This window comes from Pantherophis guttatus, chromosome 4, assembly GCF_059756535.1.
Source record: "Pantherophis guttatus breed Tessera chromosome 4, ASM5975653v1, whole genome shotgun sequence".
In the NCBI taxonomy this organism is placed as follows: domain Eukaryota; kingdom Metazoa; phylum Chordata; class Lepidosauria; order Squamata; family Colubridae; genus Pantherophis; species Pantherophis guttatus.
This window is the reverse complement of record NC_142066.1, coordinates 17,938,782-17,960,785: the sequence shown is the minus strand read 5'-3', so window position 1 is coordinate 17,960,785 and position 22,004 is coordinate 17,938,782. Positions and strand designations below refer to the sequence as shown.

The following is a 22,004-nucleotide window of genomic DNA, read 5'->3' as shown; positions in this document are numbered from 1 at the left end:
TGGTAGATTGCTCGTGGTTTGGCCCAGTTCGGGCGAACCGGTAGTGGTGATGATGTGAACCGGTTCTCTATGACTGTGAGCTGGGCTCTCCCGCCTGCCTGCGCATTATACCTACCTTTATTTGTCATTTTTTAACCCAGCTGATAGGTGCGGCAGAGTGGATTGCTGCGCCTCAGCTGGGCAGAAATCTAATGCAGTTGCACGGAGTGCAAGTTCGGCGTGCGTGCAAGCGAAGCCAGCATGCACACGATGATCACATGAAAGTGTGTGTGCAAAGAGAACCGGTGGTAACACCAGTTGGAACCCACCACTGGTCTGATATATATGCACACACACACACAATTCACATACACAGTTGCTTACTTATTGTGGTATTTATTTCAAATCCAAGAAAACTAAGATCATGGCATCCAGCCCTCTCAATTCCTGGCAAATAGATGGAGAAAAAATGAAGGTAGTGACAGATTTTATTTTCCTGGGCTCCAAGGTCACCACAGATGGGGACTACAGCCTAGAAATTAAAAGACACCTGCTCCTGGGGAGGAAAGCTATGGCAAATCTAGACAGCATACTAAAAAGCAGAGACATCACCCTGCCAACAAAAGTGCATATAGTTAAGGCTATGGTTTTTCCCAGTTGCAATGTATAGCTGTGAAAGTTGGACCATAAGATAGGAAAAGAATTGACGCCTTTGAACTATGGTGCTGGAGAAGACTCCTGCGAGTCCCATGGACTGCAAGGCGATCAAACCAGTCAGTCCTAGAGAAGATCAACCCTGACTGCTCTTTAGAAGGCCAGATCTGAAGATGAAAATCAGATACTTTGGCCACCTAATGAGAAGGAAGAACTCACTGGAGAAGAGCCTAATGCTGTGAAAGATTGAGGGCAAAAGAAAAAAAGGACAACAGAGAATGAGGTGGCTGGATGGAGTCACTGAAGCAGTTGGTGGACTTAAATGGACTCCGGGAGATGGTAGAGGACAGGAGGGCCTGGAGGAACATTGTTCATGGGGTCGCGATGGGTCAGACACAACTTTGCAACAAGCAACAAATTTCAAATCCATGTAAATTAAAAACATAGTGAATGATTGATTTGCAAATATAAGCACTGTACCTGTGGTACTTTATAAAGGGACAGGATAGTAGCTGTGTGTAGGCAGACTTCAAAGGTTGGACCTCCAATAACTGCTATTTTTCTGTTCTGGATGTCACAATTATAATTAGGAATGAATTCATCTTGTGCAGAAAACAGTTCCAGTGATGCATGATAGGTCCAACTTGCACTAAAATAACTATTATAGATGTGAAATCCCAAGGTGAGGTTGGGTAAAATCTGAGGATCTTCATTGATTTCCTTGATTGTAAATTCCAAAGCCAGGAAATGCTGATAGATGGGAGTCATGACACTGAAAAGGGAATCAGATAATCTTTCACAGCGCATTCACTGCAAACGTGAGATGAATTATATTTCAGTATAATATATTACAAAGGATTCGTTCAGGAGACATGACTATGAAAATATATTATAACTGGAAAACAGGAATGGTTTATTACCAATCGTAGGAAATGTAATCATTCTCCTTTATGAATTGTTAAAAGATTCTTCAGCTCTTCATTATATCAAAAGAAGGTACATTATCATTGTAACCACATTTTCAGTGGATTAAAATTAACGCCAGCCAAAATTCTCTAAGTCTTATTATACAACAAAATATTGTGTGTAAATACTGTACATGAACATGAGTTGAGCTTAATTTCAGCTGACTGCATCTATGCAGTTGTTGGTTGATTAATTTTTCCCCCCAACATTATATATTCTTTAAAAAATCACCACTGCTTTTTCCGGAGCCCTTTTTATAACCACAAAAGCACCCTTTTCTGCTTGGTTATCTGTCTTGGAGTTTCCAAGTAAACCACACCCAATATTAACCAGGATTTCCAAGATCAGTCAAATAGACCTATGAGCCTTACCTGCTAAAACATTGTAAAGTGGATTTTAAAAACTTACAGAATTTCATCAAAGAGATCACTAGATGGTGCTTTCCTGAAGTCCATCATGTCATACAATATGTAGATCTTAGACAGAATGCCTACAACAATGAAGTCCCCTGGTTGGTATTGTTTGTGAAGTAGAGGTAGGGGTTTACTGACACTGCATTTAGCACTGGAAATCTTACCCACAACTTTGGGAAAAAGGACCAAGACCAGTGCTTCAAAGACCAACATACTGAATGAAGTTGTTCCTTATTTATGTCATTTTGCCTGTCTTAGCATTGCCTTTCCTTAAATTGGACCGTTTGGAATAAGGAACCAGAGTGCTTTTTTTTTACTGAATAGAATCAGTGGTTGGATATTACCATTCTGGGGTGATTGTAACAACTCTGTATTTTTTTCCAGTTCTTGTTATTTTGCTTTTGGTGAAGGGAGAGTTGTGTGCATGTACTTATTGCAAATCCTTTGAGAATTGATGACTCACAAGCTGCCTTCGCTAAATAGATGATTACAGGTGAAATTAAATTCTTTTTTTTAAAAAAATGCTTGTTATTTCTGGATAGAAAGATTACTTCATTCTCTTTGCGAAATAGTCAGAAAAGCGAAAGATTATTTGCAGGTGTGCTGGTGGTTAAAGTTGTTGAGTTAGGAGATGAAATTGAAATAAACGTAATTAAGCAGTTAATTATAGGGAAGACATTATCCACTTTGAATCAGAGGTTCAAGGAAATGCTGAAGACAAAAATATATTGTTTTTTTAGTTCTAAGCACATATCAACAATGGTGTTTTTTAGTGAAGTAGGAAAGTAAGATAGAAGCCTTTAATTATTTACGCAAGAAAAAAAGTTTTTTGTTGCAATTTGAGAAAGGTTTTTAATTTTCCTGAATTACTAATAGGCAATAAAGAATATTTTTACCATATTGTTCTTGGTGCTTCACATACAATTCTGAGAAATGGCGTTCTTCTAGACTAGGGATCTGAAACCTTAAACACTCAAAGAGCCATTTGGCCCGTTTCCCACAGAAAAGAAAACACCGGGAGCCACAAAACCCTTCCCCGTGCCTGACTATTCCTTGAGTGGCCACAAAACTAGCATATGTAGTTGAATTAAATGTTCTGTTTTCTTCTGAAATTTTCTTTTCTTGGATTATATCCATGGTTATTGAAAAGCTCAATAAATCGTGTGCTGGCGGGTATCGCACACTGGTGGTTGTGACGCATATTTTGAGTGACAGGGAGCCGCAGCAGAAGGGTGAAAGAGCCACATGTGGCTCCAGAGCTGCAGATTGCTGACCCCTATTCTAGACAATCAATATCAGTCTGTCACAAGTTTGAACAACTTGAGGTTGTATGAATATGCATGGCTTCTGGGTTTGTGCATTATTTATTTATTTATTTATTTTATTTATTTGTTTCCATTTCTATACCGCCCTTCTCCAATAGGACTCAGGGCGGTGAACAGCCAGAGTAAAAAAAACAGAACATACAAAATTTAAAAACAGTTTAAAATGATTAAATATTTTTGGACATAATTTAAAAACAACCCAAATTAAACAGAACAAAAACAAAAATCATTTGTTGCAACCAAGAATAGAGTGCTTTGTAAAATCGTTTCAGAGTAACCATAGCTAAAACTAAAATTGAACTGTTGGATTTGGTGATAGAAGAGACGGACACAGTTCTTCAGTAACAACAGCTCTTTAATAGTAGACCAGTACAACCCAACAACCTGCTTGTCTGGCAGTGTCTTCTTTTATAGAGAGCTGCCAGACGGCTTAGCTAATGAGATACAAATATTTTCCCACCTATTTGGCGGACCTGAGTGAAGCCTGCAGCACACTTCCTTACTTCCTTATATTGTATATAACATAAACCACCCATGACTGAAAGCCTGGTTATTTCCAAGCTTGCATGTCCTCATTTTGTAGGGTTTGAGGGAGACGTTCTGTTGAAGTTCCTGTTTCCAAAGGAATTCCATCTATTGGGGCTGTGGAAGACAGCCTTCTCTATCATGAGGCACGCCTGTGGAACAACTTGCCCCCCAAGTATGAGGACCATTTCCCCTCTACTGTGTGAAAACTGGAGTTTAGAACAGAGCATTTTATTTTTAAATGAAATGTGGTTTTTTTTTAAAGATTTACCCTGGTGGTTAATGCTACTCTAAATATCTATATCTATGTATGTATGTATGTATGTATGTATGTATACATGTAGGTCTTTGGTTATTCGGGTTTTCTCCCACATAAAATTGGAAGTGTCTTGGTGACGTTTCGACGAAGTCTCATTCGTCATCTTCAGGCTGGCATTTTCAGCTTCGTGCTTCTTCGTCGAAACGTCGCCAAGACACTTCCAATTTTATGTGGGAGAAAACCTGAATAACCAAAGACCTACATACAAACACCTGCGAAAACCTCAGAAAATTATATATATATATATATATATATATATATATATAATATCGATAAAAATCCATATACCCCTTTATTCTCTCTCTCTCTCTCTCTCTCTCTCTCTCTCTCTCTCTCTCTCTCTCTCTCTCTCCCTCCGTCCCTCCCTCCCTCCTATCCATATATATCTCCATATATATATGCCTAAGGCCTCAGTCTTCCTGGTTTTTAGCCTAGTATCTTAGAAATTTAGTTGTTCTGGATTTAGGATCCATATATCATTTAAAGGGTTCAGTAGAGGGAATATTTTTAAAAAATATGTTTCTTTCTCCTGCCATTATTATTTTTTATAAATAATTCAAGGCATCAAAAATATCTAATACGTCTCCCTCCTTCTATTTTTCCCCACATTAACACATGTTTGAGACAGGAGTAGAACTCACAATCTCCTAGTTTCTACCCTGGTGCTAAACCAAACTGGTTTTATATTTCCTGATACCTGATGCAAAATAGGAAGCAGCAATTAAATTTATGGTACTCTGTTCTTTTCTCTTTTGAGCTGATCTTTTTTGTTCAAATCGGGCCTCAGCACAATGATGTACAATTTGGGAGAAAAGATACAAAGCAGTAATCCAGCACTGGAAGCTATAATGGAGAAGATTTCCACAGCAACCGTATATTTTCCCTTTGAACTCAGGTATGCTGGAACAAAGGACAACCAAACACTGCAGAAGACCAACATGCTGAAGGTGATAAACTTTGCTTCATTGAAAGCATCAGGCAATTTCCTTGCTAGGAAGGCCAGTGTGAAGCTGACAATGGCAAGAAAGCCCATATAACCCAAGACACAGTAGAACATGAAGGCAGATCCTTCGTTACACTCCAAAATGATTTCTTCTGCTATTGACTTCATGTCAGCATCTGGGAATGGGGGAGAGATGAACAGCCATATAATACAAATTTTAATTTGAATAAAGGAGCAGCAGGATACTAGAAATGTGCCAAGTCTTTTCCCCAACCATTTGGTCATCTTGGACCCTGGCTTGGTAGCCATGAAAGCTAGAACTACGATGACGGTTTTGGCCAAAACACAAGAAATGGCCACTGAGAAGATGATGCAAAAGGAAGTTTGACGAAGGAGACATGTCACCTTGTGAGGTTTCCCAATGAATAGCAAAGTACAAAGAAATGATAACAGGAGAGTAACAAGGAGTACATATGTGAGGTTTCGATTGTTAGCTCTGACAATGGGAGTGTCCTGATGCTTAATAAAGATCCAAAGGACTCCAACTGTGATTAAAGAGAAGAAAAGAGAAGAACTAGCCATAACTGTTCCCAGGGTTTCTTTGTAGTTCAAGAATGTTTTAACTTTGGGGAGACACAAAACCTGCTTCTCATTGGGATACCGATCTTCTGGACATTGAAAACATTCATCCATATCTATGAAAGAAAATATTGATGTTGAAGTTGCATTGAAAGAATAAAAACTGACTGTACAATTGTTCAAAGCGAGGACTGCCAATTAATTTCTGAAAAAATATATGTAGTACATGAAGTTAGTTGCCATCAAGGTATCTATATATATAAAAGTGAAAACCACTCATGCCATAATCACAAAATCTCCAGAACCGTAAATCCTACAAAATTGAAATTTGCACGTATGTTTCCCTTGGCTTCTAGGTGTTCAATAAGAAAGGATTTTTTGAAATGACCATCAGAGAGTTAGTATTTCCTATATTAGGATTAACACTCTCTGATGCTAAGGAGTTCTACTCCCCCTCCCCACATGAAAAAAAATCTGTTCCAAATGCAAAACACAAGCAGAGAAGAGGAGTTTCAATTTCTGTTTTACTTTCACAGCAGCAACCAGGGGATAGGATAGGGGAGACTTCTGTGGGGCAAGGCTGAGGGAGAGAAGGGGATAGGATAGGGAGGCTTCTGTGGGGCAAGGCTGAGGGAGAGAAGGGAAGAGGAGAGGAGAGGCTTCTGTCCAGCAATCATGAAGGAGAGAAGAGGATAGGATATGGGAGGCTTCTGTGGGGCAAGGTTGAGAGAGAGAAAGGGAGAGAAGATGGCGATCGTAACTACTCATTAATTTTCAAGCTGTGTCGATTTATCAAGCCCGATCACATAGTTTTGTAGCAAAGCACAGATATTCAGCTAGTATTTGCATAAATTCACTTCTTGCTACCAATAATGAACATGTTTGCAATTCAACTACTTATCCCTATTTTCTAGTCTAATCTGCCAAGTGAAAGAGTTGGCAGAAAACAGAAAATTCCCCATGGTACATTTGACAATCCCATTCATTTGATGAGGTAGATATACAATATCTCTTACCCTCCCTGTTAGAAATCTTCCCTTCTGGACATCGAAGACAGTCATAGCAGCAAAATAGTTTTCCTTCTATCTTAATCTTACTGTAGCCTGAATCACACTTCCCATTACACAGAGAAAGTGGCTGGGTCTGTCCATAAATAAATAATTAAAAAAAAGTTTATCTTTGGAAACATGGCATCTCAGTTTCTTTCAGTATTTTCAGAAATGTCTTTCCATCATATTTTTTCTTTTGATATAATAATGTGAGACAGCAAAGTCTGGTTTTGGGTGGAAAAGATTTGAACAACTTTTTGCCTCAGTGCAAACATGTAGGTCACAATACTTAATTTGTTGCCAATAAAAAGATCACTTTACAGAGACATAAATTTACAAATGTTGCTTGCCTTTCTTTGCTTTTGAACATCTGTAAGGTTTTTAGTAAATGGCAAAGTTTTCACATAGAATTTACATGCAAGGTGTGAACTTTCTTTGTGGCCTATTCCATTTCTCTCCATTTACCCACCTTCTACCCTGGAAGGTATACTAGGAAACACCAGTGAATGACTTTCTCAGTCTATCAGCTAGGCTGAAACTGCCCAGAATATCATTCGATTGCAGCTACCAGCCCTGGATGACATCTTCGAATCTCGCTGTTTGAGAAAGTTGCATAACATTCTGAGAGACTCATGCCATCCTGCTTACAATCTTTTTGAACTGTTGCCTCCTGACAGAAGATACAGAACAATTAAACCTTGGACTAAACATTTTCTGAATAGTTTTTATCTCAGAGCTATAATTGCTCTCAACAATGAACTAAAGGGCCACCATCAGTGAGCTGTTGGACAGCATTACTTGGCCTGTTGTGTGGATGTTTGGGTGGTTTAGGGGTGGGGAATTGTGGTGGGTGGGAGTGTGTTTGGGGATTGTTATGTGTGTTGGACCTGGTTTTTGGGTGTTAAGTGAATTTCGTTGTATGTGTATACTGCGTATACACGTACAATGATAATAAAGTAGTTATTATTATTATTATTATTATTATTATTATTATTATTATTATTATTATTATTATATACACAGAATGTCACAGGTGGAAATCAGCACTTCTCTATGTTTAGGATGCTTCTGGATTGAAAGGATTAGCCAGCTGTTGTCGAAGGGACCCCCTAATGTCTAAACAGCAGCATATATAGAGAAAAAGTCAAATAATATCTAGACAAGACCCACTCTGTGGCCGATAACCAGCTCAGCAGAGAGTAAAATCCAGGAAAAGGTTAGTTAGGTGGACGGAAGACTTTGAAGAATTTCAAAGAGTGGACTTATGGAATGCTACAAAGAAGTAATAGTGGATGGGACCAATGGACGAACTGGCACCTGGGTCTGACAAAAACTGAGAAGTATGGAAACCATTGAATAGATTGTGAATGGGTGCAACAAGATCCAGAAACACTCTGAACAAATGGGGATATCCAGTTGCTTCTATTCTTTGTAATTGTGTTGACATTCAGACAACAAAACATATAGTATCTATGCCTGCCCTTTGTGCCCCGATCAGTGTACATTTCAGGACCTCATGGCAGCATGATGGAACACAATCAATGTTGCTAGTTTCTTGGGCCTGTTTAATTTGTACATATTTTAATCCTGCAATTTATGTTTTTGAATATTTTGCCTTATTTTAACTGTGATGCTACTGACATGGATAAACAAACAGCTAAGCTGGAGAGGCTTCAGGGAGAGAATATAATTCTGTTTCCGAGTTTCATTGCTATGGAATAGTTTGGCTCTAAGTGGTCTTTAGAAGTAGTGAAATCTGGACTGAACACAATGTGACTGGTCCATACCTGGTTAAACCTTCTTGGCCATACAATATCGTCTTCATGAATGGTAATCATTTTTTCATTGGAGTCCTTGAGGCCAATGCCTCCAACTTGGATTTTCTTAAAAGACAAATTTTCAAATGTGATCCAATTGATAATATCAAATCCAGTCTCCAATTCTCCGTTTTCATTGAACCCAATTTTTTGCCCGGCACTATTATTAAATAAAATTCTTCTGATCATGTAGTTGAGCTAAATCAAAAAATAAGCCAAACAGTTTTAAGTTTTAAGTTTTCGCGGGTGTGCATATGCAAAAAATTAAAATCTCGGGTGTTTTCCCGTGTCATTATAAATAAGTTGGATAAAATATTTAAAATCCTGGTGGGATTTTAACCAGGATTTTAAATATTTTAACCAACTTATTTATAATGACGCGGGAAAACACCCGAGATTTTAATTTTTTGCATATATATATATATATATATATATATATATATATATATATATATGTACAACAGCACTCCTTTTCCCCTTTAAAGTATATAGACAAGAAATCCTTTCAAGGTTTGTAAAACATGAAAGATAATAATAACTGTAATAATAAATTACATTACTGATTGTAACTATGAATAGAGAATCTTCATAGCATCAGAAGAAATAAAATAAAATACTAGATCTGACTATTCAGAAATTTAAATCAGACTAATTATTTCTAGCAGATTTTTGAAAAAAATAATTGAGAAACAAGTTTATATTGAGGACAACATAGAAGAATATAAGGGGGTGAATGTTGCAGAAGGCTTAAAAATGTTAAATTTGTAATGATGAGGACCTCAATATATGTTAATAAAGTTTCTAGTACTGAAATGAAAACCCTCATTTTAGAAGAAAACTGATGGTTTTCTTCTAAAAGAAATTGAATTTTGAGTATGTTTTGAGCACTGTGAAACAGTATATGAGTCTAAGTGTTACCGCTATGTAGCTTATAGAAACATTTTTGTTACATATGGATATATCATTGGTATACTGTATTTTACATTTACTTGGTCTTAGACTGTTAAAAAGTAAATAGTTAACTTCATATTTACCAAAACTTCTCAGTTTCACCAAAATTGGAGAAATGAACTATTGGAAGAATTTTTTTTTTATTTTTATTTTTTTGAAATCTAGTAGGAAGATAGAATGAGACATCCATAATTTGTCTTTTGGGGTATTTTACCTTACATAAATGTTGATTCAAAAGTTTCCCCTTGATTTGCCTCCCTTCTCTGTATTTCATTATAGATGAATAGAAGTCATGCAAAGCATATGCCACCACGTAGATAGCATTGTAGACACTGTAGCTGTGGCCACTCATTTCCATTTCAAAGACAGATGTAGGAAGAACCTCCAGTTTCTCCTTTCCAGTACAAGTGGCCCCATTTGCCTTTTTCATTACAGAGGGGTGGAAGGAACATTCAAAAGCATTTTCCCAGAAGAGCTTGATAAAAGTGTCTTCTTTTTCCAAGTTAGGGTGTCTCATCTGAACAAATCGGTGGAATCCCAGTACCTTCTCTGAGTGAATTGAAAAAGATAAAGCACCATGAAGGAAAACCAGATCCTTATTTCGGTGAAAAGGATTTGACGTGAAATCCATCTGGATTGTCATAATCCAGACTTTCCCTTTTGTCCATAGTGGTAAATCATTGTCTTTCAATTTACTGGAAAGAAACCTTAGAGTTATCATGTTCCCACTTTCACCGTGAACTACCACCACAGTGGCATTACTTTTTATAACAAATCTGTACATGTTAAGTCCTATTTCAATCATCTTTTTCAGGTTAATTGAATGAATAGTTTTGGGAAATCTTGCAACGAAGTCAAAGCAGATGCCACTCTGGGTGGCCATGGGAAGCACCCTGCGCAGAAACATTTCACCACTCTCGTTGTCTACTAGCAACATTCCAACCCATGTCCACGTGAAATATAGCAATAATTGAAAAATTCCCTTGTACTGACTGTCCATATTCGGCAACATCTGTTGGTAAAAAGCAGTTTGTTCTTTTGTGCTAATTTCAGGAGCAGAACCATACAATATCTAGAAACAAAGAGATAAACAATAAAAGGGGGAAAAATGACTGTAAAGTAAAATGTTGATGTGCAATCAGATTCTCTCCCTATTTTGTTTGCTAAATTAGAAACTGAAGCCGGATTCCGTGTAAGTTTCATGTTCATATTCAAGATGAGCTAATGGAGCAGGAATGTTCAGCATTTCTCATGACTTAATTAAGCAAGTTCAATCAGAAGATCTCCATCTGTGCATGGAGATTGCTATGCCATCACTTCCAAGGCTGAGCTGCAACAGCAAAATAGGTCAGTGGTTCAGAATTGCATTAGAACACCAGTTCACAATTCAGAGATGAATCATATCATGTTAGGTTACCATAGAAAAACTTACAGAATAAACTCCATGTCTGGGATTTCCAATATCATATCTCAAGACACAAGGTTTAGTTCAGAGAGCAGAAACTGTATCGCTTAAATATTTAAGTAATGCAATTTGTACACTCCAACTTAAATATCATTAAGATAAATATTAATTTACAATATATTACTTAATTGGTTAAAAATATTATCCAGTTGTTTTCAATACTATTGATGCAATATTTCAAGATAATTTTAGCTTATTTCCAAGGAGAATGTTAGCAGGCTAGAGAGAAATTGAAACAAAATCAATACTAACTCCTAAAAAACTATTCCAAATACTAGGATGGGTGAAACTTGATTATACTCACTTTGGAGAATATTGATTTTGCTGAAAAATATCCCCAAACCTAGACCCTTCAAACATCAAAAAGCTGACGAATTAAAGTGCTGTGGTGTAACCAAAACACACCAAAATTCACTTGTAGTCTCTAGAAGGATAAATTTCCTAAAATGTAAAGTTTTTATTACAATCACAATATTTTTTCCCTTGAAGATTTTTACAGAAAAAAATATTATATGGATTTTTATCTCCTGCCTCTAAATTCCAAGGAAACAACATACCTGTGGCATCTTGTACAGGGAAAGGATATTAGCCACGTATAGATAGATGTCAGAGGAAGGTCCTCCAATGACTGCTATTGGTCTGTTTTGAGCATCACAGCTATAGTTAGGTATGAATTGGCCCTTTGTAAAGAAGAGCTCCAATGAGGCACGGTATGTCCAACTTGGATCAAAGTAGGCATTATAGATATGGAACCCCAAGGTATGGTTTGGTAAAATAGAGCTATCTCTATTGATTTCCATGATGGCAAACTCTAAAGCGAGGATGTGCTGATACATTGGAGTTATGACCCTAAAATAAGCATTATATATTGTCAAAATACATACTTCCCAAAATATCATAGATGGTATAGGTCAACTCAGTTTAATGATTGTAACATTTATCTAACCCATTTCTGTCTGTCTGTCTGTCTGTCTGTCTGTCTATCATCTATCTATTCATCTATCCATCCATCCATCCATCCATTCATCATCTAATATTTATAATCTATTGTCTATCTATATATTTTCCTACCTTACATACTCTCCCTCTCTCCCTCCCTCGCTCCTCTCTCTGCTCTATATCCTTTTCTTCTTTCTCTTTTCATGTCCCTCTGTAAAACATCTTACAAAGTGGTGCTAAAAAGCTCCTTAGATGGATGTCTCCTGAAGTCTATAATTCTACGGTAGATGTAGATCTGAGAGAAAATGCCCACAATTATGAAATCTCCTGACTGATATTGCTTGTGAAGAAAAGGCAGAGGGTCGTTAGTCCTGCATTTAGCACTGGGAATCATGGACATTAGTTCAGGCAAAAGCAGCAAGACCAAAGCTGCAAGTATCATCATAATGTGTAAAAGTGTCTTATCGTAAGCCAGTTGAAGTTTCCCCAAGCTCTGCCTCATTAAGAGTATTTATACTTGCACTTGTCTCCACAACAAGTTCTTGCCCACTCGGAGATGAAGTTGAAACAATGATGTGGGAATTGATAATGACAATTGAAAGATCAACAATTCAGAATTCAAGACCTAGGAAACCATGGCATGTAAACAATTGTACACCAGCCTTTAATTGCTGACAGCAATGAAAACTAAAAAGAAATACAGAACTTTTTCCCATTTGTATGAAAACAGGAAAAAAAGTTCTTCCATTTTAAAACAATATGGCCTTACAGATTGCTTATTTGTTTGTTTGATATTCCATCATAGTCTCACAGCTGTTGAGGATGCACAAAATATTAAAAAGAAAGAAACAATATATTAAATTAAAAGTAAAATAAATTACAATCTACATAACAAGAATAAAAAATAAAAAAATGTCAGCCATATGCCACATAATAGTAAAATAATTATTTTAAAAATGATGCTGTACACACACACACACACACTATCTATATAAATAGAAATTTAAATGTCCGTTTGTACATAACCGCACATCTCCTAAAGTTCTTCACCGATTGCTTTCAAATTTTGACACAACATTGCATTCAACTACATGCATGTTTCTATATACCTATATTATATACATGTCACACCTGTGACAGGTAAAAACATGAAAAACATTGGAAAACATTGAAAGACATTGACAAACATTGAAAAACAGCGCCACCTGCTGGACGTAAAACCAACACACCAACATTTTACCACATGAATTTTGAAAATTAAATCACAAATTTTTCACTAGATATAATTCCAAAATATATCAACAAAAAATATCAGCAGTCCAGATACAGAAGACTCAGGTAGTCCTCGACTTGCAACAATTCACTTACTGACCATTCAAAGTTACAACAGTACTGAAAAAAGTGACTTATTACCATTTTTCATGCTTATGACCATTGCAGCATCCCCATGGTTATGTGATTTACATTCAGCTGCTTGACAACTGACTTACATTTATGATGGTTGCACTGTTCCTGGGTCATGTGATCACTTTTTGCAACCTTCTGACAAGCAAAGTCATTGGAGAAACCAGATTCACTTAACAACAGGGTTACTAATTTAACAACTGCTGTGATTCAATTAACAAATGTGGCAACAAAAAAAAGTGGGAAAATGGGGCAAAACTCATTTGGTTTCAGTTGTGGTTGTAAATTAAAGACTACCTGTATTAAAGATTGATTGGATTCGATTGGAAAGGTTTAAAGAGCTCAAAACCAGATAAGAAAAATATAGTGCTACAAACATAGCAATAGAAACTTAGATATAGAAATTCATAATTCTATAAAATATAAATAGTTGTAAATTAAAGTAATGGGCTCTTTCTTAAGATAGGTAGCAGATAGAAACAAATATATTGTTAACATAACATGCTATGGTGCGGAGAGCTGCGAAGGCCTGGCCTGAAAAGGTAAGGTAAAATAAGGACGAATTATTATTATTATTTTACTTGGAGGGAGAAACTCCCCCCTCGTGAGTAAAGAATACCTGGCAGCCAGCCACTGGGTTGCTGCCAATTCTCATACCAGATAAACTGTTGTCGGCTGAGTTCTTTAATTGTTGCCTGTCTGTGGGGGTGCGTGTGTGAGACGGGGACAAAACACCACAGCCACACCATCTTGGCAGGGTTGAGTTGGAGCCTGTTCCTCCCCATCCAGAGCCGCACCACCTCCAGGCATCGGGACATCACGTCGAGGGCATCACTGAGCTGATTCGGGGTGGATATAAAAAGTTATGGAAGACCAGGATGCTTCAATAGCGGCCTTCAGCTCTTCTGCATTGTTCGGTCTCATGTCTCTCATCTTTCTCTTGGCAATGCCCCATAGATTCTCTATGGGGTTCAGGTCAGGCGAGTTTGCTGGCCAATCAAGCACAGTAATCCCATGGTCATTGAACCAGGTTTTGGTACTTTTGGCAGTGTGGGCAGGTGCCAAGTCCTGCTGGAAAATGAAGTCAGCATCCCCATAAAGCTCGTCTGTGGAAGGAAGTATGAAGTGCTCCAAAATCTCCTGGTAGACGGCTGCATTGACCCTGGACTTAATGAAGCACAGTGGACCAACACCAGCAGATGACATGGCTCCCCAAATCAACACAGACTGTGAAAACTTCACACTGGACATCAAGCATCTTGCAGTGTGTGCCTCTCCATTCTTCCTCCAGACTCTGGGTCCTTGGTTTCCAAATGAGATGCAAAAGTTGCTCTCATCAGAAAAGAGGACTTTGGACCACTGAGCAACAGACCAGTTCTTTTTTTCTTTAGCCCAGGTAAGACACTTCTGACATTGTTTGTTGTTCAGGAGTGGCTTGACAAGGGAATACGACATTTGAAGCCCATGTCCAGGATCTGTCTGTGTGTGGTAGCTCTTGATGCACTGACTCCAGCCTCAGTTCACTCCTTGTGAAAGTCCCCAACACTTTTGAATGGCCTTTTCCTGACAATCCTCTCCAGGTTGCGGTCATCCCTGCTGCTTGTGCACCTTTTTCTTCCACACTTTTCCCTTCCACATAACTTTCTATTAATGTGCTTTGATACAGTACTTTGGGAAAATCCAACTTCTTTTGCAATTACCTTTTGAGACTTTCCCTCCTTATGGAGGGTGTCAACGATGGTTTTCTGCACAACTGTCAGGTCAGCAGTCTTTCCCATGATTGTGATTCCTACTGAACCAGACTGAGAGACCATTTAAAGGCTCAGGTACCTTTTGCAGGTGTTATGGCTTAATTTAGGTGATTAGAGTGGGACATTTTGAGCCTAGAATATTGAATCTTTTCACAATATTCTAATTTTCTGAGACTGTAAATTTGGGGTTTTCATGAGCTGTAAGCCATAATCATCAAAAGTATGACAAATCAAGGCTTGAACTATCTTGCTTTGCATGTAATGAGTCTATCTCATATATTAGATTCACCTTTTAAGTTGCATTACTAAAATAAATGAACTTTTGCACGATATTCTAATTTTTCGAGTTTCACCTGTAAAATATGATAGTCTGAAAACAAACAAAAATTTACTAGGCCACAGTTCTATGCAGATATATCTAATTTAAAACCTGAAATGATATCTGGTGCTATACTATTCATAATAAAAAAAGAAGAGAATATCTTCCAGTTCATTTATAATTAATATATTTAATTGGAAAGAGACATTGTTTACTTTTAATTGTACAGAAATCTTTGATCCTGTTCTTTATTTATTGTTACTGCAATGAAAATGCAATGGGAGAAACCATATCAGCATGGAGAAGCTTAACATGTAAATTGTGCTGAAGACTTTCTCCCATCACTCACTGAAAAAGGCATCATTAATGAAACAGGTGATTAAACCACTATTATTGGAGAAATAATCATCTAAGCTTTCAAAAATTATATCAATACTTGACCCTTGATTCCATAAACAGCTTTTTAGTTCGTTAAAGAATATTAAGAATAGCTATCAGGACAACCTAGTAGATCCATAAATAATTGTTTGGATATGTCTTAAACAAGAGAATAATGTAACAAAAGTAAGGGTGAAAGGGATCATCTTAGAAAATACAGCCATTCAAATAAGTTTAATAATCAGAGAGACTTCAGTTAAGTCATTTATTGTTATGACCCGGGCCTGGGCATGGAAGCAGCATAGCTGGAATGAAGGCTTAGCTCCCCTTTATTGCTCAAAATTTCCCCCAAAAGTCCAAGGCTCTTGGACTTTCACTGCAAGTCCAAGAGCCAAGCTCTAAACACGCACCTTCAATAGGTCCTGGCTCAGTGGTGGGATTCAAATTTTTCTACTACCGGTTCTGTGGGCATGGCTTGGTGGGTCTGGCTTGGTGGGAGGACACCTTGCTGAGAGTGACATTGAATTGGCCATGTCCACTCAGTCACATGATCCCCACCAAGCCACGCCCACCAAGCCACGCCCACAGGAATGGCAGAAAAGGCACTCCTGCAGCCTGTCCCTTTATGGTCCCCCTCCCCATTATGTCAAAGTACTTTAAAAGGACACCACAGTCCGGCTGCGATGCTGTCCCTCTGGTGCAGCAGGCCATTCTCCTGGCTGGGTCTGGCAATGGGGTGTGGCCGTGCACACACACTGGCAGGCAATGGGGTGTGCATGTATGGGCGGCAAGAAGTACAGGGTGGCAATGGTGGCAACAGGACTTCTTCTACAGGCTTTTTTTTTGGCCTGTAGATTTCAGTAGTTTTTGGAGCAAGAAGCCTGCAGCCACCGCCTCTTTTGGCACAAGAAGCCTCTTTGCCAGCTGGAACCAAGCCAGCAGTGGCGGCTCAAGGCTTCTCGGCCAAAAAAGAGGCAGCGGCCAAAAACTACTGAAAACTACACATGAAAAAAGAGGCCTGAAGAAGTGTCATTGCCACCGTCGCCACCCTGTTCTTCATGCCAGTTGCACACATGCACCTCATTGCCTGTCAGTGCCGCTCACAGCCAGTCCCAGCCAGGCGAACAGCCTGCTTCTCCAGAGGGATGGCCTCACAATGGTGCTGCTCAGAAGGCAGCCAAAAACTACCAGTGGCTGGAGGATCACCGGCTGAGCTGGCCAGGGACCCCCCCACCAAGTTGTAGATGAAGGTGAGTGAGGCGGAGGGTGAGCAGGCAGCATGTGGGTGGAGGCTCCGGGTCAAGGCCAGAGCCGGGGAATGGCACATTCCCTGACCTGGCCAAGATGAACGGCGAGTGGGCAGAGGCTCTAGGACCTCGGGGAATGACACTTCCCTGGGCCCCGACCTGAGGGAAGGGCGGTGGGTGACATGCTTACCTTTGCTGAGCAGAGTGGGCAAGGCATGGAGTCAAAGCAAGGTGATTAGCTGGGCTGCGTGGTGAAGGTAACATATATAGGGTAGGGTGGGGCAGGGGTGGATGGGGTGGGCGGGGTGAGCTGCTAGTGGGTAGGAGTGACCGGGTGACTGGGGGTGGGGCCAACCATAGGTGGTATTTGTCGGTTTGACAAACCAGTTCAAATTTCCGCTACCGGTTCATCCGAAGCGGTGCAAACCAGCTCTGTCCTGGCTGCTATTAGTCCAGGGAAGCAGCACAGTTCTGAGAGCAGCCACAGTTCAGAAAATTTGGTTCCAAGGAGTCCTTGTCATAGGAAGAGTTCATTGGGACTGCAGCACAACCTGGAGCAGAACTGTGTCACTGCAAACTCGCATATAGCCAGGCCAGGCAAGCAAGGCAAGCAGGGAAGGCAACCAGGGCAAGGCAAACAAAGTCTCCAGACATCAGTAACAGCACATGAGACTGGAAAAAGGCAACGCTTGTTCCTGACAAGCATCCTTCCCAGTGGTGTCTCTTTAAATCTCATTCCCAGGTGAGCCTTGTGAAGAGGCTCCAGCAAAAGTGAGGTGCCGGAGAATCAGCCCCAGCTACTTCTCCATCCCCCGCTGTCGCCCTTACCTTCTCAGGACAAGTGAGTAATGACTGGGAGGGGAAAGCAACGGGTGGGGCCAGTCAGTGATGGGACAGGGAGCCACAGCAGAGAGCCCAAAGAGCTGCATGCAGCTCTAAAGCTGCAGGTTGCCAACACCTGCCCTAGAGGATGGGACCCACAACATTCCCTTCCTCCCCACTCTGATGGGTCAGGTAGATGTGACAGCAAGAGACAGTCCCTCAGATAACCTGGTCCCAAGCCATAAAGGGCTTTAAAGGTGACAAGCAGCACCTTGAATTGCACCCAGAAGCAAATTGGAAGCCAATGCAGCTCCAACAGGAGAGGTGATACCAGGGTCTGCAGAAAATCATGCGGGCCTCTGCATTTTGCACCAACTGGAGCTTCCAGATGTACTTCAAGGGCAGCCCCATATAGAGTGTCCAACCTTGTCACTTTTGCATGATTAGAATGACAAAACTCATGATTAGAGGAGAAGTATAAAGGGCAAGAAAAGATTAAGTGAGGAAGAAACAGGGGTTTGAATATGGTAACAAAATGTAGAAAGGGAACGGACAAAGAATGAATGATTGTAATTTAGTACATTGTTATTTTCATATGCATAAATAAATATTAGAATCACCTGTATAGATAGTAAATAGAAAAAAGGAAGAAAAATGGATATATAAGAAATGAAAACTGATGTGGAAATGTTGAAAAGAAGAAAATTGTAAAAATTTCATTTTTTGTTTTAAAAAAACGGTTCAATAAAATTATTTTTTAAAAAAAAGAATGACAAAACTCAGAACTATAGACTCAGAATTTGAGAAATTAAAATCTGAAAACATTTACAGAATACCTAACTGAAAGACTTTTATGCATGAACACTTCTTTTGTAGCCCCAAGTAATATTCCTCTAATTTCTATGCCTGTTTCTTGAGACAAGTCATTTCAGACCCAATTGTCTTTTATTAGACCTGGAAAGATCCTGTTCATTTGTGATAAACAAATTGAGCATAAGGATTTCCCAAATGTAAAGTGGTTATTATGAGTTAATTACTAATTAATCCTGTTGCTTGTCAAATTCTCCTGTGCAATTTCATTATACCTTTAAAAAAAAGGATCGTGACATTTAGCAGAGCTAAAGATGTGAGACAAACAAAATTACTCTTCTGTGGTCTCAGATTTCCTACTGTATATATTCCAGTTAAATAGCTTGAAAAACTTGAGATGCCTATTCATAAAATTATTTTAATCATGATTTTAATTAAAGCACTGTAGTTTAAATAAGATTTGGATCTGATTTGGATTATTTGTACTCAAAATGACGGCACTATTGATGCTGCTACTTTCTCAAATAGCTTGCCATGCTCATGTATTCAGACATTATGTCCGTGATCCACAACCTCCAGTTCATAAGTATCATAAGCTTGGAGATTTCATCATTGGTGCTGTTGTTTCTCTAACTTTTATTGTTTCTGATCCTCTGACTTTTGATACAGAACCTCCACCAGTGGTATATCAGGATCTTAGGTAAGGAATTTCTCCTTTTCCTCCCTTAAATCTACAGTTTAAGATGGATATTTTCAATAGTCTCCCATCTGCTTACTAAGAAGTAAGTTGCTATGATATTGATTTGGCAATAAATCTATTGCTTGATTTTAAATACCTTTAAATGTTTGTTCCTTAGCAAATGCTCTGTCATTCCATTCCCTCTTCTCCTATGCCCTGACCTGTTTTATTTTCATTGCCATCAAATCACAGGTACATCTGTCCTAGGGATAATTATTTCCATTGCTTATCCCCATCAAACAATGTAGATTTCCATTGTACATGATCAGAAATAGAGATATTTCCAAGCCATCCAATCATTTTGTAATCATAATCAGCTGCTTCCAAGATCTCTTGTAAGGTAAAGGTAAAGGTTCCCCTCACACATATGTGCTAGTCGTTCCCAACTCTAGGGGATGGTGCTCATCTCCGTTTCAAAGCTGAAGAGCCAGCGCTGTCTGAAGACGTCTCCGTGGTCATGTGGCCAGCATGACTAAATGCCCAAAGTGCATGGAACGCTGTTACCTTCCACCAAAGGTGGTCCCTAATTTTTCTACTTGCATTTTTTATGTGCTTTCAAACTGTTAGGTTGGCAGAAGCTGGGACAAATAACAGGAGCTCACCCCATTATGCAGCACTAGGGATTCAAACCGCTGAACTGCCGACCTTTCGATTGACAAGCTCAGTGTCTTAGCCACTGAACCATCACGTCCCATATATCTCTTGTAAAGAAAGCATCAATTAGCAGTAATTTTGGTCTCTCCCTATCTATAACATTTTCCCCCTTCCATTCAATTCTGTCCAATCTTCAGAAACTGACTGGACATGTCCCCACAGTTTTCTTGGTAATTTTTTTCAGAAGTGGTTTGCCATTGTCTCCTTCCTGGGGATGATGACAGGGTATAATCCAAGGTTATCCAGCTGCTTTGTATCCAAGGCAGGACTAGAATTCACACACTAGAATTCATAGTCACTGTTTCTAGCCTGGTTAATCACTATAACAAACTGTCTTTCCAGCCAAAACTTACATGTTCTGGTTTTCCCACCTTTGAACAATACAGAGCAACACTTTAACTTCCTGGGGAGCATGACTTTCTCTGAAATGAATACCTAGATACAATGTGGGTCCTATGAACCTTCCTTTTTTAAAAGTAACGTATGTACAATACAATGCAATGCAATGCAATGCAATGCAATGCAATGCAATGCAATGCAATGCAATGCAATGCAATGCAATGCAATACAATGCAATGCAATGCAATACAATACAATACAATACAATACAATACAATACAATTCTTTATTGGCCAAGTGTGATTGGACACACAAGGAATTTGTCTTTGGTGCATATGCCCTCAGTGTACATAAAAAGAGAAGATACATTCATCAAGAATCATAAGGTACAACACTTAATGATAGTCATAGGGTACAAATAAGCAATCAAATCGTACTAGGAAACAATCAATATAAATTGTTAAGGTTATTGTTAGGCTAGTTAGGCTCAAACCATATCCTAACATAAATCGTAAGGATACAGCAACAAGTTACAGTCATACAGTCATAAGTGGGAGGAGATGGGTGATAGGAACAATGAGAAGATTAATAGTAATGCAGACTTAGTGAATAGTTTGACAGTGTTGAGGGAGTTATTTGTTTAGCAGAGTGATGGTGTTTGGGAAAAAAACTGTTCTTGTGTTTGGTTTTTCTGGTGTGCAGGGCTCTATAGTGTCGTTTTGAAGGTAGGAGTTGAAACAGTTTATGTCCAGGATGTGAGGGGTCTGTAAGTATTTTCACAGCCTTCTTTTTTACTTGTGCAGTATACAGGTCCTCAGTGGAAGGCAGGTTGGTAGTAATTGTTTTTTCTGCAGTTCTAATTATCCTCTGAAGTCTGTGTCTGTCTTGCTGGGTTGCAGAACCAAACCAGACAGTTATAGAGATGCAGATGACAGACTCAATAATTCCTCTATAGAACTGTATCAGCAGCTCCTTGGGCAATTTGAGCTTCCTTTGAGCGCAGAAAGAACATTCTTTGTTGTGCTTTTTTGATGATGTTTTTGATGTTAGCTGTCCATTCTACTATATTACTATTTGGTCAAAATCTGATAAGGCAACTGTATAGTATTTGCATTTCTGTTGAATGAACCCTGTATTTCTGGGCCCAATATCTTGGCCTGATATTATTACTACATAGGTATGTGATTCTCAATATGCATTTGAACTGGATAATTAAATCATTTTTATAAATAACCATCTAGAAAAAAACAATGAGCAATCATAGGAAGTACTTATAAAGTTAATAATTTACATTGGTAAAGTTTATCTTTTATCATTATGTAACTGCCAAAGTAAGGTTTGTTTCAATAATAATAATAACACAAATTTAATGTGAAATATTTAGAAATAAGTGGACTATAATCTATCCTGCTGATTTATAATTCAACTCTTATTCTAGCATCCTGACTAAGCATTATCAGCACATTCTGGCTTTGGCATTTGCGGTAAAGGAAATAAATAAAAATTCCCAGTTGCTACCTAATTTTTCCTTGGGTTTCCACATCTATGACAGCTATTTCAATGCAAAGAGAACATATCGTGCCACAACACAGCTGATATCTACATCAGATAGATTCA

At 38.7% G+C, this 22,004-nt stretch overlaps 1 protein-coding gene across 1 annotated transcript in view; it reads right to left on the bottom strand.

Moving 5' to 3' along the window:
• LOC148113819 (vomeronasal type-2 receptor 26-like) overlaps positions 1 to 17,103 on the bottom strand; it is a 28,312-nt gene extending 11,209 nt beyond the window's left edge. Inside the window, exons 1-3 of the mRNA XM_087893413.1 lie at positions 16,881 to 17,103; positions 5,120 to 5,300; positions 1,114 to 1,405 (exon numbers count right to left, since the gene is read on the bottom strand). Coding sequence (XP_087749539.1) covers positions 1,114 to 1,405; positions 5,120 to 5,300; positions 16,881 to 17,103 — 696 coding nt within the window. The remainder of the gene's footprint in view (positions 1 to 1,113; positions 1,406 to 5,119; positions 5,301 to 16,880) is intronic.
• Positions 17,104 to 22,004: the final 4,901 nt, after the last annotated feature.